At 41.8% G+C, this 16,369-nt stretch overlaps 1 protein-coding gene across 7 annotated transcripts; it reads left to right on the top strand.

Moving 5' to 3' along the window:
• The first annotated feature begins 2,692 nt into the window (after window positions 1–2,692).
• On the top strand, window positions 2,693–16,090 carry LOC118222165 (butyrophilin-like protein 2). Of its 7 annotated transcripts, none has more exons than XM_035407522.1 (7): window positions 2,693–2,827; window positions 3,334–3,395; window positions 3,585–3,643; window positions 9,642–10,019; window positions 11,297–11,587; window positions 12,310–12,405; window positions 12,636–16,090. In XM_035407522.1, the coding sequence occupies exons 2-7, from the start codon at window positions 3,364–3,366 to the stop codon at window positions 12,752–12,754; spliced, it is 975 nt and encodes a 324-aa protein (XP_035263413.1). In that variant the 5' UTR covers window positions 2,693–2,827; window positions 3,334–3,363; the 3' UTR covers window positions 12,755–16,090. The 7 variants fall into 7 exon arrangements, with proteins under 7 accessions (XP_035263413.1, XP_035263414.1, XP_035263419.1 ...); XM_035407523.1 differs by having other exon boundaries at window positions 2,703–2,764; XM_035407524.1 differs by lacking the exon at window positions 2,693–2,827 and adding an exon at window positions 2,846–2,979.
• The last annotated feature ends 279 nt before the right edge of the window (window positions 16,091–16,369 follow it).

The following is a 16,369-nucleotide window of genomic DNA, read 5'->3' as shown; positions in this document are numbered from 1 at the left end:
GGTAACCACCCCAGTTATTGGAGATCTACCAGCCTGAAGGTCTTTGTTTCAACCCTAATTTGGTACACCTGAGTCTCACACTAAATAGCAGCTCAACAAGATCTCTGACTGTTGAACCTGCAGGATGGTAGATCTCCAGTAAATGGGTTGGTTATCACTGTGCTAGTGCAGACATGGTAATTAGCAAAATACTGGTGGATTAATTGCTATGCTGATGGCAGACCACTAGTGGGCACTGCATGGTTGCTGGCTGAGTCTCTCCATCCTGCAGAGGGAGTAGCAATCTGGTGGGGTCTGGGGTAATATCCCCATCTTTCGACAGCCATGGTCCATACATGTATTTCGCTCTTGTGGTTCTGTCTGACTATGTAACATCCCAACCCCACCCCTCCCCCCCAAAACAAATAAATAAATAAAACCTGTTCCTCACCTGGGCCACTCCCTGTAGCAACCCAGTTGGACGGAGGCCTGTGTCCGTCTATGTTAGGACTTGCAGCGGAAAAGCAACCATGAAATTTGGCTCTGTACTACTGTAACAGTCTGCTGCAGGTTTTAAACCACGTCCCAGCTTGCCACCTTGCAGATACACAGCACTGGTGTCTTAAATCATCCTGGTGAAAAATACATTTTCAGTGAGGTGCATCTCACAGTCAGATCCTTAAGAAAACTCCAAAATTACATTTGTGACAGATTTGGTGAATGTTTAAAAACACTGACTGATTTATAGAGCGGTGTGTGCATTCAAGTTCCATGACTTGCTTAGCATTCAGGAGATTTCAGTATTACAGAGGTATTCTGATTCACTCAAATTTATGAGTGAATCTTTCAAGAGATTTCAAGGAAACAATCGTGTTCTATTATGGTGATCTGAAAAAACCAACAAATCTTTCAAGAGATTTTTTTGGGGCTTGTGACTAAAATTCAGGAAACTCTGCTCTCCATTCCGTTACTTAGGCTGTGACATCACTGGTGTAACCACCGTACTATGGCACGTGGTGCTATGGTAAGGCGAGAAGCAGGGATGACGAAATAATTGCAGGAATGTTGGTGTGGTGTAAAAATTCCCCCGACGGTGTGTGCCATGTACGGCACACTGAAAGTGCAAAGACTCTTGTGTACGCAGGCTTAAACTTCCCAGGCCTGATTTTAACCCTGGCCTAATGGGTTTGAGTCTCGACCAGGCACTTCTAAGGCAGGTCCACATCAGTCCCTCATGTCCATTTTCCATTTTAGACACCACAGTGGTTTGTGGTGTGGATATAAATGACTGGAGAATAATGTGATTTAAGTACTTTTTTTGGTGGGTGCAATTAAATCCATACATTAATTATTTATAGGTTTATAAACTGTTTATATCCTAAAAGTCCCACCATGTCAGTTTGTGAAATCTTCTCACTGCCAATTTTGCTGATTTTCTTAATGATAGGTCTAAACTGAGTTGCACTTTCAGGTAACTGCTGCTTCCTGACATGAATACATTCGGGGAAACTGTTCTGAACTCAGTCTGTTCTGCTTGCAGTAAAAGCCAGAACTGAGCATAAAATTTGCATTCTTACTGATGAAGCCATGTTGGGCCTCCACCACTGCTACCTCTCTGACGTTCCACAGCTCCACAGCTATGGAGTTCTCTCCCCACTCCTGTCCTGTTCGTCTCCCATTGCTGAGACTTTCTATTCTGATCTCAAAACTCACCTCTTCAGTGTGTCCTTTGAGTAGTCATTTGGCTATAGGTGCTGTATTTGCCAAGCCAATGGTAATGGCTAATGGTCTTCTGGAGTATGTACTGTTATGGAACATGTGGGAAGGGGTGTGCCTACAAGAGGTTACCCCTGCTTCATATAGGCCCATTTTCCTTCCCCTTTGCTTAAACTCGATAATGAGAGGGTAGTGACATTTGTGCTACACGTACAGCTCGGTCATAAAAGTTGATAATGATAATGATGATGCAGTAATGTTTGCCTTGTGAACGGGCCGAAAATAAGCTGTGATGTCACTGCTGCATAAACTGATTGTGATCTGGACTTCTAGTTGTTCAGTGATTTCTCATCATTTACAGTCTTGTTGTGGGGATTTCCACAATAAAATCCCTGCCAAGGTTGAGTCAGGAAGGGTGAGGAAACTTTTTTGTGGGGGTTGGGTGTGTGGAGTGAGAATGAGGCGAAAGAAAACAAAAGTGGTCACATGGTGCACGTGTATATAGCACGTTTTGTCCGATTTTAGGTTAAAATTTGAGATTAAAATGAAAAAAATAAAATAAATACAAGCCCCATGTGAATTCATACCCATTAGCTGTTTGGAACCAATAAATAGTGTTTCATGTTTTTAAGTGCTTCCATACTTCAGCTTGAGTTAACGTTTTTATATATATTCCTATGTTCTCACTTTCAAGCCATATTTTTTCCTCAGATCAATATTAGAATGTTAAAACAAACTGTACACATTTGATTAATTCTTTATTTGGGCACATCAACTGTTTGGAAGAGCAGCATTGACAAAACATGAAATACTGAAATGCTTTCTTAGTGGGTGTGGTTGACCGTTTAGGTAGTGGAGGCAGGCGGGGGGGGGGGGGGGGGTGGGGGGGGGGGAGGGGTGACTGTACCAGGAAGTCAGAGGAATGGGATTGGATAGAAGGAGAGGAGGAGCTTTGCATTTATGCCCACATCTTTCTAAGCCTGACCTCAGTAAGTGATAGTGCCGCTAACGCAGCAGTGCTCTGAGGAACTCGTCTCGCGTACGACCACAGAGAGCAGCCGGAGTGTGGGTGGGTAGACTGTTCTCACTGCTTTTCTTTGGGGAAGAGGTTCTCTGGCAGGCCAGTCCTGAGGTAAATCTGCGTATTGTCCACTGAGGTTCTTCGAGCATTGGGATGGGGGGGTGGTGGTAATGGTGGGGACATGGAGAGGTGCATGGGTGATCGGGTGCCCCAAAAAGACCACTCTGCCTTCTCTCTCTCTGTCACAGTGATGTCTGAAAAAGGTATGACTGCCTTGCATTTGGTGAATTTGGGAGTATTTATTTTAATTTTACTTTTTTATTTTTCATTGACATTTCGCTGGGAGGAGGCGCAATCAAATAGGAAGTGGAACGGTGTCAAAATAGCATACAGGCAATAAAATACAATACAGTACTTGTCTTTCTAGATTACTCACCCAAGCGTGAGGAATGCCTTAAGGAATTTCCCTTTCTGTTCGCGTGATACTTCTATGTTTATATCAAAGTGCTGACGTACAGCATTGCACTTACGTGTCTGGGTCCTCCCTCTTTCTCTCCCTCTCACTCTCTCTCTCTGAGACACTTCATTCACTTTGGATGTCTTCCTTCTGTCTGCAGCTGGATATACTGTCATTCACCTTTGAGCACATGCAGACGGGTCTGAATCTCCTATCTAATGTGTGAGTGTACGGGGTGTGTGTCTTAAACGCAAACCACATAGTGAATAACTGCAGTCTCTGCCTGATCATATTTGGTTGTTTGGTTTGATTTGCCATAGTTTAATCTGTATTAAGTCAATGTGGCCGATGAAACTGTATTGTTGCTTTTTAATGGATGTGGTATTTATCTATATTTTACTTTCATTTCAGGACAATCTCAGTATTTTCCACTATGATTGTGTTACAAATACTTCCTGTCCTGTGGCTGGGTAAGTTCAAATTTATCTGCCTTCTCTTATGAACCAGGAACGCTACATTTACTGCCAAAAACGTACATGTGTTGCTGATTAACTGATAGTGGAGGTCACTGTGGTCAGACAAAGGCTGCATTTCTGAATTCTGAATGAACTTTGAGCTACGGTACTTCTAACCATGCTTCCACAGATACTGTGGGTATAGACTTTCATTTCATTTATCAAATCACAAGTTATCAGTGCTCAACTTCAACATATCTTATATAAATCTGAAGAGATAAAATCTATAGTCAATCAGAGTAAACTGTACTCTAAAAAAAAGAGATTAAATGAGATGTGAGAAATCTGATAATTGACTGCTTTGCCGATTAAAACATTTTGCACTTAGCTGTGCCTGGTTTTACTTACAGTGCTGATGTAGTGTGTTCTTGCCTCATCATGTGTGAATATGGCCACTGGCATAACCTGCTGCTGATAACAGTAACAGGTGTCATTGTTATGGCTATGGATTAACACTAGCACTTGCTGGTAAGCCCTACGAATTGTCTAATGCCTGTGGCATTTGTTTTGCTTTGTCAGTTATCTATGTGTCTTTGATTGAGAAATTCAGAGAGAGGGAAGGCCCAACGTATTGCCTGACAAACCACTAACCGGAATCATAAATACCTCAGCACTTTGGAATTTGAACTTATCAGTATATTTCTTATATGTCTCGTAATATTTGCTAAAGTTATTAAATTGACTTTTGGTTGGGTCATCAGGCTAGGGAACACTCAAACTGGGCTCAAATGTAATAGACCCTGCAGCTCATCGGCTGAACTGTGCAGTCATTGCTTAAGGTTGCTAACAGTCTTGTATTAGCTGCAGTGTATAGTGGTGTGGTAAATAATGAAATTTAGGTTGCCGTATGGTTACTGTGTGCTGCAAATGTAATTCCTTTGCTAAATAATCAACATTATTTAGTATCAAAAGAATAGCAGAATTACTATGATAACCACGTATCTTTGAGCAAGATACTTAGCCTGCATTGTTTCTGTGTATAGCCAGCTATATAAATGGATACTGTAAAAATGCAAAAAAAGCAGTGTAAGTTGCTGTGGATAAAAGCATTTGCTAAATGCCTTTAAGGTAATATTGGATTTTAAAAAGAGAGTTGGGGTGAGCTATGCAACTGTCTATGGAATGAGCAGAATCTAACTGAATTTAGGTTTAAGGAAATGTGTGGTCACTGGCATGGTCATATTGTGGGGCAGCTGGAGGTGTTGTACGTCAGAGAAGACGTGCTTGTCTGCAGTCAACCGGAACGACAGAGTCTGTAGCGCTAAGACTGGCCTGGAAGCATAACTGCACATTCAAAATGGGGGAAAAGGAAATAAAATCTGTTGCCAGAGCTCTCTCTCTAGCTGAAATAACCAGCGGCACATACAGTGACAAAACAGTGACACAATTTTCATGAACAAAAAGGGCTGTAACTCCTAAAAAGATCACCTGACATGTAAATGCTCCCATATTGAAGCCAACAGTCTGCACTTGAGCCTCACATTCATTTTTCTTATTTCAAATACAATGTGTTGGAGTGAAGGACCAAAACAACAAAAATGGTGTCACTGTCCCAATACTTTTGCATTTAACTGTGGATTACCTTGCATGCTGCACATGCTGTGCATATGGCTGGGTAAAACATGACTGGATAAATCACTCGCTTTTTTTGCAACTAAGCCTCTGCTAATTTTATGTGAGGCACTTTGTGCCATGGACTGAATTAACTTTGACTGAACAGAAACACTGATAGGGATTCAAACTCCGGTTTTGAGATTACCTGAAAAATAATTAGCTTCATAATCCTTGAAGAGTGTCATTGTATACGTGTCATTGGAGTTGGCTTTGTGGGAACAGAACGCTACTACTAAAAAGTGCTGATTCAAACATATTTTCAATTTAGTTTAAATGCTTGTTCAGTGAAATGTTCTAGACCTTTAAAAACGTTTGGAATTTTGGAAGCAGGCAGGCAGGTGCTGCAGGATTTCTTGCTGCTTATAAATTCAAGAGTCTGTTTTAGCATGAACCCTTTAGAGATTCTTTGTGAAAAAAGAAGAGGATCTGCTTGGTTAGACGTGAGTGCTGTTTAATAAAATAAAAAAACAAGGGAAAAACTGCTAGGGAAAAACATGTTCCTTTCAAAAAGACGTACCTGGAACACTCAAGATATTTCAGTGCTTCTTTTCAACTGGTATTTGTGCTTGCTTGGAAATTGTGTATTGTCATCTCTTGCTGCAGAACATTAATCAGATTCAGAGATGATATTTTAAAAAAAATATTCTTAAAAACTGTATTGGCTATGCACCAGTGGAAAAAAGGTAATTCAGAAGTAAGCGATACCATTGTGAAACATGGAATACGTTAGATTTCAGCACGTACATTCATTTTAACTTTTTAAAATGTTATTATTTTTTTCTCAAAGAGTATTCAAATTTCAAGTTCAGATCTAACGGGCCAAACCCTTTCCATCCAAATTTATGGTATTTATTTATACTTTTCTAGCATCCAGGTGTTCTGTTTTGTTTTTAAGCAATTACAGACAATTACCAGCCAGGCTCTTTGTATCTCACTGGCTCTCTCTTTAAATATCACCATATTTGAATGAAGTCACATTTCTGGCATACGTGTAAATGTCAACGTCAGTAATATCTAAAGGTCTTGCCTTTTTAATGCTATCTAACGAAAGAGGAACAGAGACATTCCCTTGTATTTCAGCAAAACGACAACCAGAAAGTTAAAGATGTTATTTATTTTGAAAAGAAATCTGAACCTGAGTAATAAAAACAGCTTTGTGCTGAAATGAGGAAGCACTCCCCGGGTGTTTATTCAAACACCAGAATCTTTATCTCGAACTCACTAGAGAGAACACGCTATGTCTGCTTTAGGCTGAGAGTGCAGGCGTGATAAAGAATGTACTAAGGCATTTCCTGTTACAGCTCGTCATGCTGTTTAATTCTTGTGTTGAATTTGGATTGAAAGGCTCAGCAAAGTTAAAAATATTAGTTTACGGGGCATGCAAATCCTGAAAATGAAATTAATTATGATTGCGTTTAATCCGTGCTGGAATATTCAACACTGAATATTCATGGCGACCAGTTGGATAACAGCCTGTTACATTGGCAGCCAGTGTGGCCTGTAAAACACTGCCAGGTTTAGCCACAGGGATGGCTTTTTTGTCTGTACCTGTGGAAAACACTTATAGACCACTGTTCAAGTGCCACTCAGTGCAACCACCGACACTGGATTGGCTGAATAAGGGAGCTGGGAGTTTTATGCTGACCTTAATGTCTGATCTCAAGTTTTCTGCTCTCCCTAATAGAAGTGCCTTTAAAGTCTGTTAAGACTGAAATGTAAAAATACAACCAATGCTAAAATCAGCTCAGTAATCTTTTTCTCAGACCTACTGCAGGACAAAAATCTGGTTTACTAGTTCAGTCAGCAGCCTTGAGATCAGACCATGGTTAGGTCATTCTGTTCCTGGTAGGCTGATGTACACGTAGGTTTCTGTTTCCACTAAAAACCTACATGCCCACCCACTAGCAAGGTACTTCCCATCAAGTACCCTGAGTCAGTTAGTTATCTGTGCAGACTGATGGCAGTTCGTTCATAGATTACACCACCCTAAAACATTTCATACAGGGACACAAGAACAGTCGCCGCCTTTCATTAATGAGCTTGCAGAGAAAAGCAGCTAAAATGTGTCAGGTTATATTAATTATTGGGGTAAATAAATAATTAAGAGCAAAGGTTGGCAAGAATCCTAGAATCACACACTGTCTTCCTTGCCTGCTCCTGGTTCAAAGTGTTGACCGTCCAACATCAGAGAGTTTTCCATTTAAAACCCCCCTTCAACAAGTTCTAATGAAAGCTTGCCTTCTCTGCTTAAGCCTTAGCATTTAAATGTTGTTGTTGGGAATCACCCCCATGTAAGCCCTTCCCACTCTCAGTTTTGGTCAGCATTAGGGCTACATTCTGAGAGCATCTACATGTTAATCAGGGGGTTTTGCTGTCTGGGCAGCTTGGCCTGCAAACGTAGACATGGCCATATTTGCACGAATCAAATATACTGTTCAGCCAGCCCTGTCTCTCCCCCACACTTGGGCCAGGGCTGATACTCAGAAATCATGGGAGATTCCCGAAATTTACCAGTATGTTCCCTACCATTTTCTGAGATCTGGGTGGTGTGCGGATGCCCTAGAAGCTGCAGCCTGTTCTAAGTGGGATGAGGGGGTGGGACGTTTGGTGGTTTGAAACCACATTTTGGATATTGTACTTCACTATCAAAGGCCGGAATGTCGAGGGAAAAAAGGATCCAAAAAACCTTTTATTTTTCCTGCGTGTGAGTACTGTGTGTGTGTTCACTGTCTTCGATAGCGCAGAGGCAATGAGGTAGCTGAAACGGCAGGTCAAACACAAACACAGAAAAGTCGACTTGAACCCGACAACCCTCTACTGAACTGCAAGGGTGGGCGGATATAACGCACTGTACCTCATGCCTTAGCGCAGTTATGTTACTTCCTTTCACATCCTGTATTTCACCAGCATGGTGACGACACGGCTAGCTCTCTGTTCCTCTTTCCCTTGCGTCAGTGTCCTGGGGACCCGGCCTGCTGGCTCACCGTGGGGGAGGATTATGATTAGGGTTAGGGTTAGGGTTGGGTTTGAAGGCTCTGGCTCGGGCCTTCTTTCAGTCTGCGGCCATGATTGAGCCCCACGGCCTCTTTCACTGCACGTCCCTGTCGCACTTACAGCCATACACAGTCTGTACTGTCGTGTTCGCAAAGTGTATGTGTGTCATTTCATGTGAATGAGTGTGCGTTTTTGTGCGTTTTTTCTTTTAGAGTTTATGTCCGAGAGCCTCGGAAGCTCCCGTGCCTTGTCAGTGACTCACAAGGCTCAGGGGACTCACACAAATTTCCACTGGTTTGAATGACGTGGCAGCAGCTATGTGCTGCGTGTAGAAATTTTCGGATAGCGCTTCCGATGTTGCTTGTGTCGAAAGTGCTGCGACGGAAACCGCGATAGATTGACCCACGAGCCACATCTGTCCAAAATGTAAACAATTCAGGCAGTTTTCACGGCCGGGAAAAATTTTATGACAACGTCGCCATGGCAACCTTTTTGCCTTCGTTTCAGCCATCCAATCACAGGTGCGCGACACCCATCGCCGACCCTGTAAAAGTGTCGGCTTGATGTGGAAACTGTTGAATTTGCATCATTTTTGTCCCGCGACATGTCTCACGACACTTTATCTCTGAAGCATAAATTAGCCTTAACTCTCCCATCATTGGCTGCTTATAAATTTCCCAGAAATTAATGGAGTCTGTGCAGCTGCGCTCAGCTCACAGGGCACAGGTTTCACAGCCTCAAGGACTGTTTAGAGGAACTGTGCACTGGGCTGCTTCCAATAATGTGCACGCGTCTTTTCTTGGAATTGAATTGATTTTTTTTTTCATTTATGGGAATGACGGGGATTCCCTGACATTTAAAAGAGGGAAACACATGGGCAACACACTCATGATAAAGTCCTTAATGGTGAACTGCCAGCACATACCTACTTCTAGGTTGTGCGAAAAATGTAAAAGGGAAACTCAGGGAAATTATACTACTACAAACTAGACTACTACTGTGTCCTTCCTCCCAAGGGGAATTTATTTGCAACTTTGTTTCAGAAGGAACTTATGCACAGCTCAAATAGCACTGCTCATTCCCCACAGTACAGGTTTGGTAAGTCCAACAGTGTAGCTAATCGACAGAGTAGCAAAGTGCAGGGGCCCACAGAAAGAATGTAGGGGCCCACAGAGGGAATTAAAGGGCCAGATGGTTGGGGCCCCTGGAGCTTTGGGCCCAGGTTCAGCCGCACCTGTTGCACCTGCTGGCCCTACGCCCCTAAGTGAGTCCACTCCAATACTTGTTTAAATTAAACTGAGGTTTAATTAATTTGCTGCTTTTTTTCCTTTTCTGTTTATTACAGTTCAATTAGTGGAGTCTCAGGCCAGCAGTGTTCCTGGAGATAAGGTCATAGCAACCCTAGGACAGCCCGTGCTCTTAAACTGTCACCCGGGAAAGCTCTTCAAGCCCAACCGGATCTTCTGGCAAGGGAGAAAACCATCGGACCCCGTGGATGAGTACCCATGGGTTCTCCATGCCTACAACAACGGAGCTGAAGAGCTTCTTACCCAAAACATTAGCTACAGAAACAGGACTAGCATCTACATGGACCTCATACCCCAAGGAAATCTCTCCCTGCTAATCAGCGAAGCTAAAGTAGAGGATGACAACACTCAGATTTTTGTCCATGTTCAGGCGGATACTGTTCACAACATTTGCAGGAAAGATCTACGTGTTGCTGGTAAGATAATAACTGAAGCATGGACATTGACACAATTATTAATATAATTTTCATTGGGAAATAATCTATTTACACCTTTACATAACAAAAAACTACAATATATATACATTACTATAATATAACTGCAAATATAGTGTAGAACCTCAGGATTGTTTGGAATTCTGAAATGTTTATGTTTAAAATTGGAGTCTAAATATACCAGTTTTTTTATGTGGGCATATTTTGTAACCTTAAAGCTCTTTATAAGTGAATTACCAATAATTAAACAAGCCTCATTGGACCATTTTAAGGCCATTATCTCATTAGAATATATCTCATTTTTTTATGTGTCTGCTTTCTGAAACATGCAAGATAATAAGACGCATTATAATAAAAACCTGTTTGTAGTTCACAACTTCTAGAAATAAATGCTACCATCTTGAACTATCAACAACAAAAGCATATGCAGTTCTTGTACAAATTATGGAAACACTATTTCTGAACAGATTTGATGATGGATGCAATATTTTACAGCAATTTCTTTTGTTGCCACAATGAAAGGCAATATGTAATAAATGTAATATTAACATAAAGCACAAATGAAGAAATAATTAGCAGTTGTATTAAACAAATAATAATAATTATTATGTGTATTAGTGCATACCTACATTCTAATGTATCTTACTGTTGGAAGTTTTATAATCAGCTTGAGCATGTATTTCTTTCTCCAGTATTTTCTTCATAAAATGAAAGTTTTTTTGGCTTGTATATGTTATCTGAAATTACTGATAGTTACGTAATGCCGCTGCCACTCGTGGTCCACAAGATAGCCTAACTGTTTTGAATACATTTTTACCAATGAAAATGTCTGAGAGAAATTACAACAGAAGAAATGGCACTGATAAAAGCTTTAAGAATACTAAACCTCTTCTTTAAGCACAGTGGCTCCCTGTTTCCCCATAAACTATCACTTGGGTAGCAATGTTTTTTGATCCTGATAATATATTTTATTTTGATATATTTCAGTGTGTTCCAATTCCGTAAGGGCAGCTACAACCAGATGAGAGGATGACTGTAGATTTCATGTAAAGACAGAAGTCCACTGTGAAAAAGTATGCTAAAATAAAATTAAATCTGTACAATGCATGCCAAAGGCAAGAAGTCATTATCAATATTCATAAATATTCCCTCAGAGCACTAGACTGTACAGCTTACCCCTATATCTGTAACAGGAATGGTTATACTGATAATGGCCACAGAAAGAAGTATGGCTGATTTATCCCCCCTCCCTGCCTCAGCTATGCCCCAGAAGCCGGAAGTGAACGTGTCCTGCATGGAGGGAGCAGGGGAGCAGAAGATAGTGTGCACATCCCATGGCAGCTTCCCCGAACCGACGCTCAACTGGACCGGCCTGAACCAGCGGGAGAGTAGCCCGCTGCCAACGGTGACCTTAAATCCGAATGAGAACACCTACTCAATCAGCAGCGCCCTCTGGGTCAACCTCACCAAGGATCAAAGAGTCACCTGCTACGTCACCAACCCCACTTTGCAAGAGACCATCAACACCTCCATCACCCCCAGCGACTCCTGTAAGGGTCCGCTCCCTCACAAATAATTTCACAACCCATGAGCTTGGAATTGTTGGCTTCTGCATGCAAACACTATGGCTTTGGGATAACTAAGTTTTGGAATTCTCACGTCTCATATCATAGCATAGCATCATGGCTTTAAAAAGCCATGCCAGGTGTTTAACCTATTGTCAGGGAAAAATACGACAAAGGGCATCCCCATGTTGGGGGGCTGTTGAGTGGCTTGTCCTGATAAAGCACTGGTTTAGCACACAATTGGCCCCATGACTTCCTATCAAATCTAGGCAGTGACAGTGTCGAATGAAGGCAGGCAGCCACCTAGGGTGACAGACAGTTGACTCTAACATCGCCTAGTGATCTGACGGTTTCAGTTGGCCGTGATGACAGCATCTCATTGCACACTAATGACTGGGAAGTTCATCTGTTGAGCTGCACACTAGGCATCTTCCTCCAACTAGTGTCTGTGCACTGCCAACTTGAAAATTGCAAAAATATTTAAAGTAAGTAAAGAACTGTTGTTTGGGTGGTTCGGGAGCTAAGTTCTCCTGGGAATAAATGAGGTGCTTGCTCATTTTGTTTTAATGGGAGGTGTTAGTTAGCTGCAGTTAGAAGACAGGGATATGCAGTACACTCAATGTATATAGTATAAAAAATGAACAGTTGAAGACTTGGAGATGCAAGCTGTACTTTTAATACTGTTTATACCCATAATTCACTTGCAGGTTCAAGCATGTACCCCACCAATCATTTGCATATATGGATGGCTGTGCTGGCCATTGTCATTGTCTGCGCTGGGGCGATCCTCTACTACAAAAGAAGTATGTATACCCTGCTTGTCAGGCTGATCTAGCATAGACTGAAGAACGTCATTTGGCTGAAAACTCATCCAGTCTAGCATTTGACACTTCAGATTGGTGAAATGAAGGAAGACGGGAGGGACAATGTTACTTTGGAGTACTTAGGCGGGGCACAACTTTTTTCTGTCTGGTACTGAAGATCCTCTGTAATTTTCAAAAACTCATTCCTCTTTACGCCTCTGCTTTCACAGAAGTACTTTGTTCCCGTCCAAAACAATGCTCCGGGGAAGATCCGGGCCCTACCTCGGACCACCCGGCCAAGGAGGCATGCCTGCTGGAAATGAAGGACCGCGCTTGTTGCAACACCTGATTCTGCAACATGGTTCATCCTATTCTGCCATCCCATGCATCCTCAGGGAGGAACCATTGATTGAACATGGGGGGGTGGGGGGGGCAGGTGGTTCCCACTCTGAGCCTCGGCTGCATGGGCCAAAGGCTGAATGTGCTTCTCCTGCACCGTGCTTCGGTGCAGAACCCATGGAAATGCCGGGCTCTTCACTCAAGCCTGAGACACGGTCCCGAAAAACCCTTGCTCCATGTGGCATGTGGACTGGCCATTGGCAGTGTCCAACATCTCTTAGCTGATTCTGAGTAAATGTGTATATCCTGCTCTCTTCTGTCTAGTTTACGCAAATTGCTTCTGTTTGACTGCAATGGAGGCTGTACTTGTACTTGTGAATGTAGCCTCAAAGGTCTGGAAGTGTGAACAGGCCTTTAGGAGGAAAATGGCTACGAATGGCAGTGCTGCACACCCTTTTCCTCATCATTTGAATTCATATGTTTCACCCAGATGGACCTTTCTGGTACCCACCTCCATCTCAGCAGTCCTAATGTCTACCCAGAGAGCACAAAACATTCTCACAATGTTGTTTCCCTGTCGTGGCAATGTTATAACATTCAGAAAACATTCCAGTAACATTGAGAGAACATTCTGTGTTTGCTAGGTAGCTCAGCTAATGTGGACCTCAAATGGGTGCAAGACAGTTAAGTCGCGAGCAATATGAAAAGTTCTCATTTCATCACAAGAAACAAATGAACAAACAGCGAGTATCAAACTTAGCTGGGAAGGGAAAACAAAAAACAAAATGATTACTAATTGTGTCATGTCTGCAGTTTCATTGTGCAATGTTCTCAGGATACAAAGGGAAAGCAATGTGATCAAAAAAACTTTAATTCTTCTGTTGTCAACAGAGGAATGAAGGTTGTTCATGTGTAATTTGTTTGGGGAAGGATACCGATAAGCACCAAAATGGAGGTATATTTGAATGCTAATCCTGGCCTCAGTAGCAGGGCAGAGTTTTATGGCACTGTTTTCCAAACTTTTTATATCGCAAAGCCCCTGAAAAAACATTGTGGCTGAGACCACCCACCTCAGTAAAAAAGATTTTGACACCTTCGTCCATTAGCCCCATAAATACGCAGATGCTAGTAGCTATTTATTACTATTTAAATATTTAATAATTACCATGGTTGCAACATTGCCATTGGTTGGCGAAAGTTTATGTTTATTTCAGCAAATCAAGGTTGCATCTGTATAGATTATATGAAAATTATGAAGTATGGAAGTATAGCAAAATATTTTTGAAAGGGAAATGCATTTTGTTTACAGTTTGCTATGAGCCCCCTGGGACCCCAGGGTACTCTGCACAAAATTTGGAAACCCCTGTTCGCACAAAAGAAATGAAAGATAGAAAAGGGAGGGATGACGTGGGATCTTCGCTGCACCAGCAGAGCGGTTCAGATGATACCGTGGAAAGTCTGATTCTGGACTTTGAAGCACCGGAGTTTCCGCAGGGGGACTCTACTGGATTGGCGCGGAGCAGGGAGGCGTAAAAATCATGTACAGGGGGCTTTACGCATCAGGGGGGTTACCAGCCACGGCTCACCTAGGGCAGCACGTCTTCCCGACTCTACACTGTGAACTCCTTCCGACTGTGAGGTGCAATCGTTTGAACAAACACTGACAGAGCAGTCTTTGTCCTTAGAAAGGGGCTCTGCATTGCTCAATAGGGACAGGTGCTGCGCGGTTGCAGGATTAGACGCCGGAGCTTCTGCTGCGCCAGTATTAATGGGGCATGACTGCAAATCTACAGAAATGAGACACACTTGGCTGTGCACAGTGAATAGTCCGTAGACTAGGCTTCCATAGATTACCATTGCACTGGTTTACCCAAATGATGTATCAGGTGCCTACGGGCAGAGATGGGCAAAAATACATACATCAAAGGCAATTTAAATGCAAAATACTCCAGAAGTAAATGTAGCTAAATGAAATTCAATATGCCATTTACAAAATTAAATATAGTATTTTGTATTTTGAAAATATTTATTGAACAGCATTAAGCTTTGTTTTAAAGTGTATAGGACCACATCTTTTTTCCATGTAACATTTTTCAGGATAACTTTCAGAATTCCTGGTCATACTTCCTGGTCCAACAAGAACTCTGTACTCTGGCATTATGTTGCAATATGATTACAAAAACATGTTCTCTGTCTTGTTTCTATCCCATACTTCAGAAGGGATTCTGTCTCCCCCGAACAAAGATCTGCATTACATTGCTAATTCCCCTTTTGTAAAGTTAATGAGTTGTAAGTCTTATAAATGCAATAGTCTGCATCTCTCATTCCTGTTATGTCACAAATGGTTTTTTACAAAACCTGAAGAGATAATGATCTACAAGTTCTAACTGTGATTAAACTGGTCTCTCTGTCATGGAATAAATATTGAGCAGGTTCTAGTTTCTCATGATCATTGTTGCATTAGGTATCCCTAGAGCCATTCGTAGTCACAATTAGACAGGTCAGATTGATGCTACTGATGCAGCAGGTGCATATTACCAAATACCAATGATGAGAAAAAAGCACTGGAGAAAGTATGTAAGCTGAATTATTTGCCCTCGCTCTTTCTAGCCTTCTGCACTTGCACTTTTTCTTTTTTGCTCTATGAAATTTTATACTAATAAATATATTTTTGTGAGATATGTTGAGTCTGACCGTATATGCAGAGGGCGTGCAGCACATTTCTTTTTCATTTTGGATGCTAGTGAAATGAATCAGTTGACAAGGACAAGACTGCACATTTTGTGAGTGGTTAATAATAGACTAGGTGACAAGTGGATAAAAAATTTAGCTAGCCAGATTGCAGAATGCAGTGGATGATGTGATAAATGAAACTGAGGGAGGGGAGCAAAAGGCTTTATTCACTTGAAGCAGTTTATGATCAAAGGGGAACTTCTGATCAATATGTCGTATTTTGAAAATACAGAAAACTATTTGAAATACATGTAATCCTAAATACTTGCCCATCCCTGCCTACGGGCCACTAGTGAAACTCAGTGGGAGATGTGCTTTTTCTCTGATTTGTGCTGTCTTTCTTTAAAAAAAGACACAATGTTTTCATATTTTCCCCGTTCCTCAGTGAACACATATGAGCCTATGCTTGGAAAAGTTACTCAAGGTTAAGGACAAGCACAGTGTGCTTACATCAGGTTGACCTAATGGGTCAAATAATTATGGCGGACATCTACCTCTGAGTTAAACCTATGTACATGTACAGAGCTATACTAACTTATTTTTCCCCTTTGCTAACATTTCTGTTATTTATTTAATTGATGTCTCTGTGAAATAAAGCTTCCATGTGAAATTCCCTTTCTCTTTGTTTGTGATACATACTTGGCTGACTTTTAAAATGCCTTATTAGGTGTCCATCCAACTTTCCCTAATACTTGTAGACATGTGAACAGATTTACAGTAAATGGGTGCTTTTAGAAACCCAAAGAAAGCATTTTGGTAAATGGTTATATGTCAGGGATTTGGGGGGGGTAGGAGAGTCCCGCAGCTTTCACACTGCACCTGGGTCCTAACCCCCCAAATCTCTGACAGAAGGACTCAGCCAGTGCTGGACCCAGCAGAGTTCTTTTTCTTC

This window comes from Anguilla anguilla, chromosome 3, assembly GCF_013347855.1.
Source record: "Anguilla anguilla isolate fAngAng1 chromosome 3, fAngAng1.pri, whole genome shotgun sequence".
In the NCBI taxonomy this organism is placed as follows: Eukaryota; Metazoa; Chordata; class Actinopteri; order Anguilliformes; family Anguillidae; genus Anguilla; species Anguilla anguilla.
This window is presented reverse-complemented; position numbering and strand designations above follow the sequence as displayed.

Coding starts and splice junctions, on each gene's coding strand:
- LOC118222165 (XM_035407521.1), top strand. CDS start 3,313: ATGTCTTCCTTCTGTCTGCAGCTGGATATACTGTCATTCACCTTTGAG. Junction 3,644..9,641: donor ACTTCCTGTCCTGTGGCTGG/GTAAGTTCAAAT, acceptor TGTTTATTACAG/TTCAATTAGTGGAGTCTCAG. Junction 12,406..12,635: donor GATCCTCTACTACAAAAGAA/GTATGTATACCC, acceptor CTGCTTTCACAG/AAGTACTTTGTTCCCGTCCA.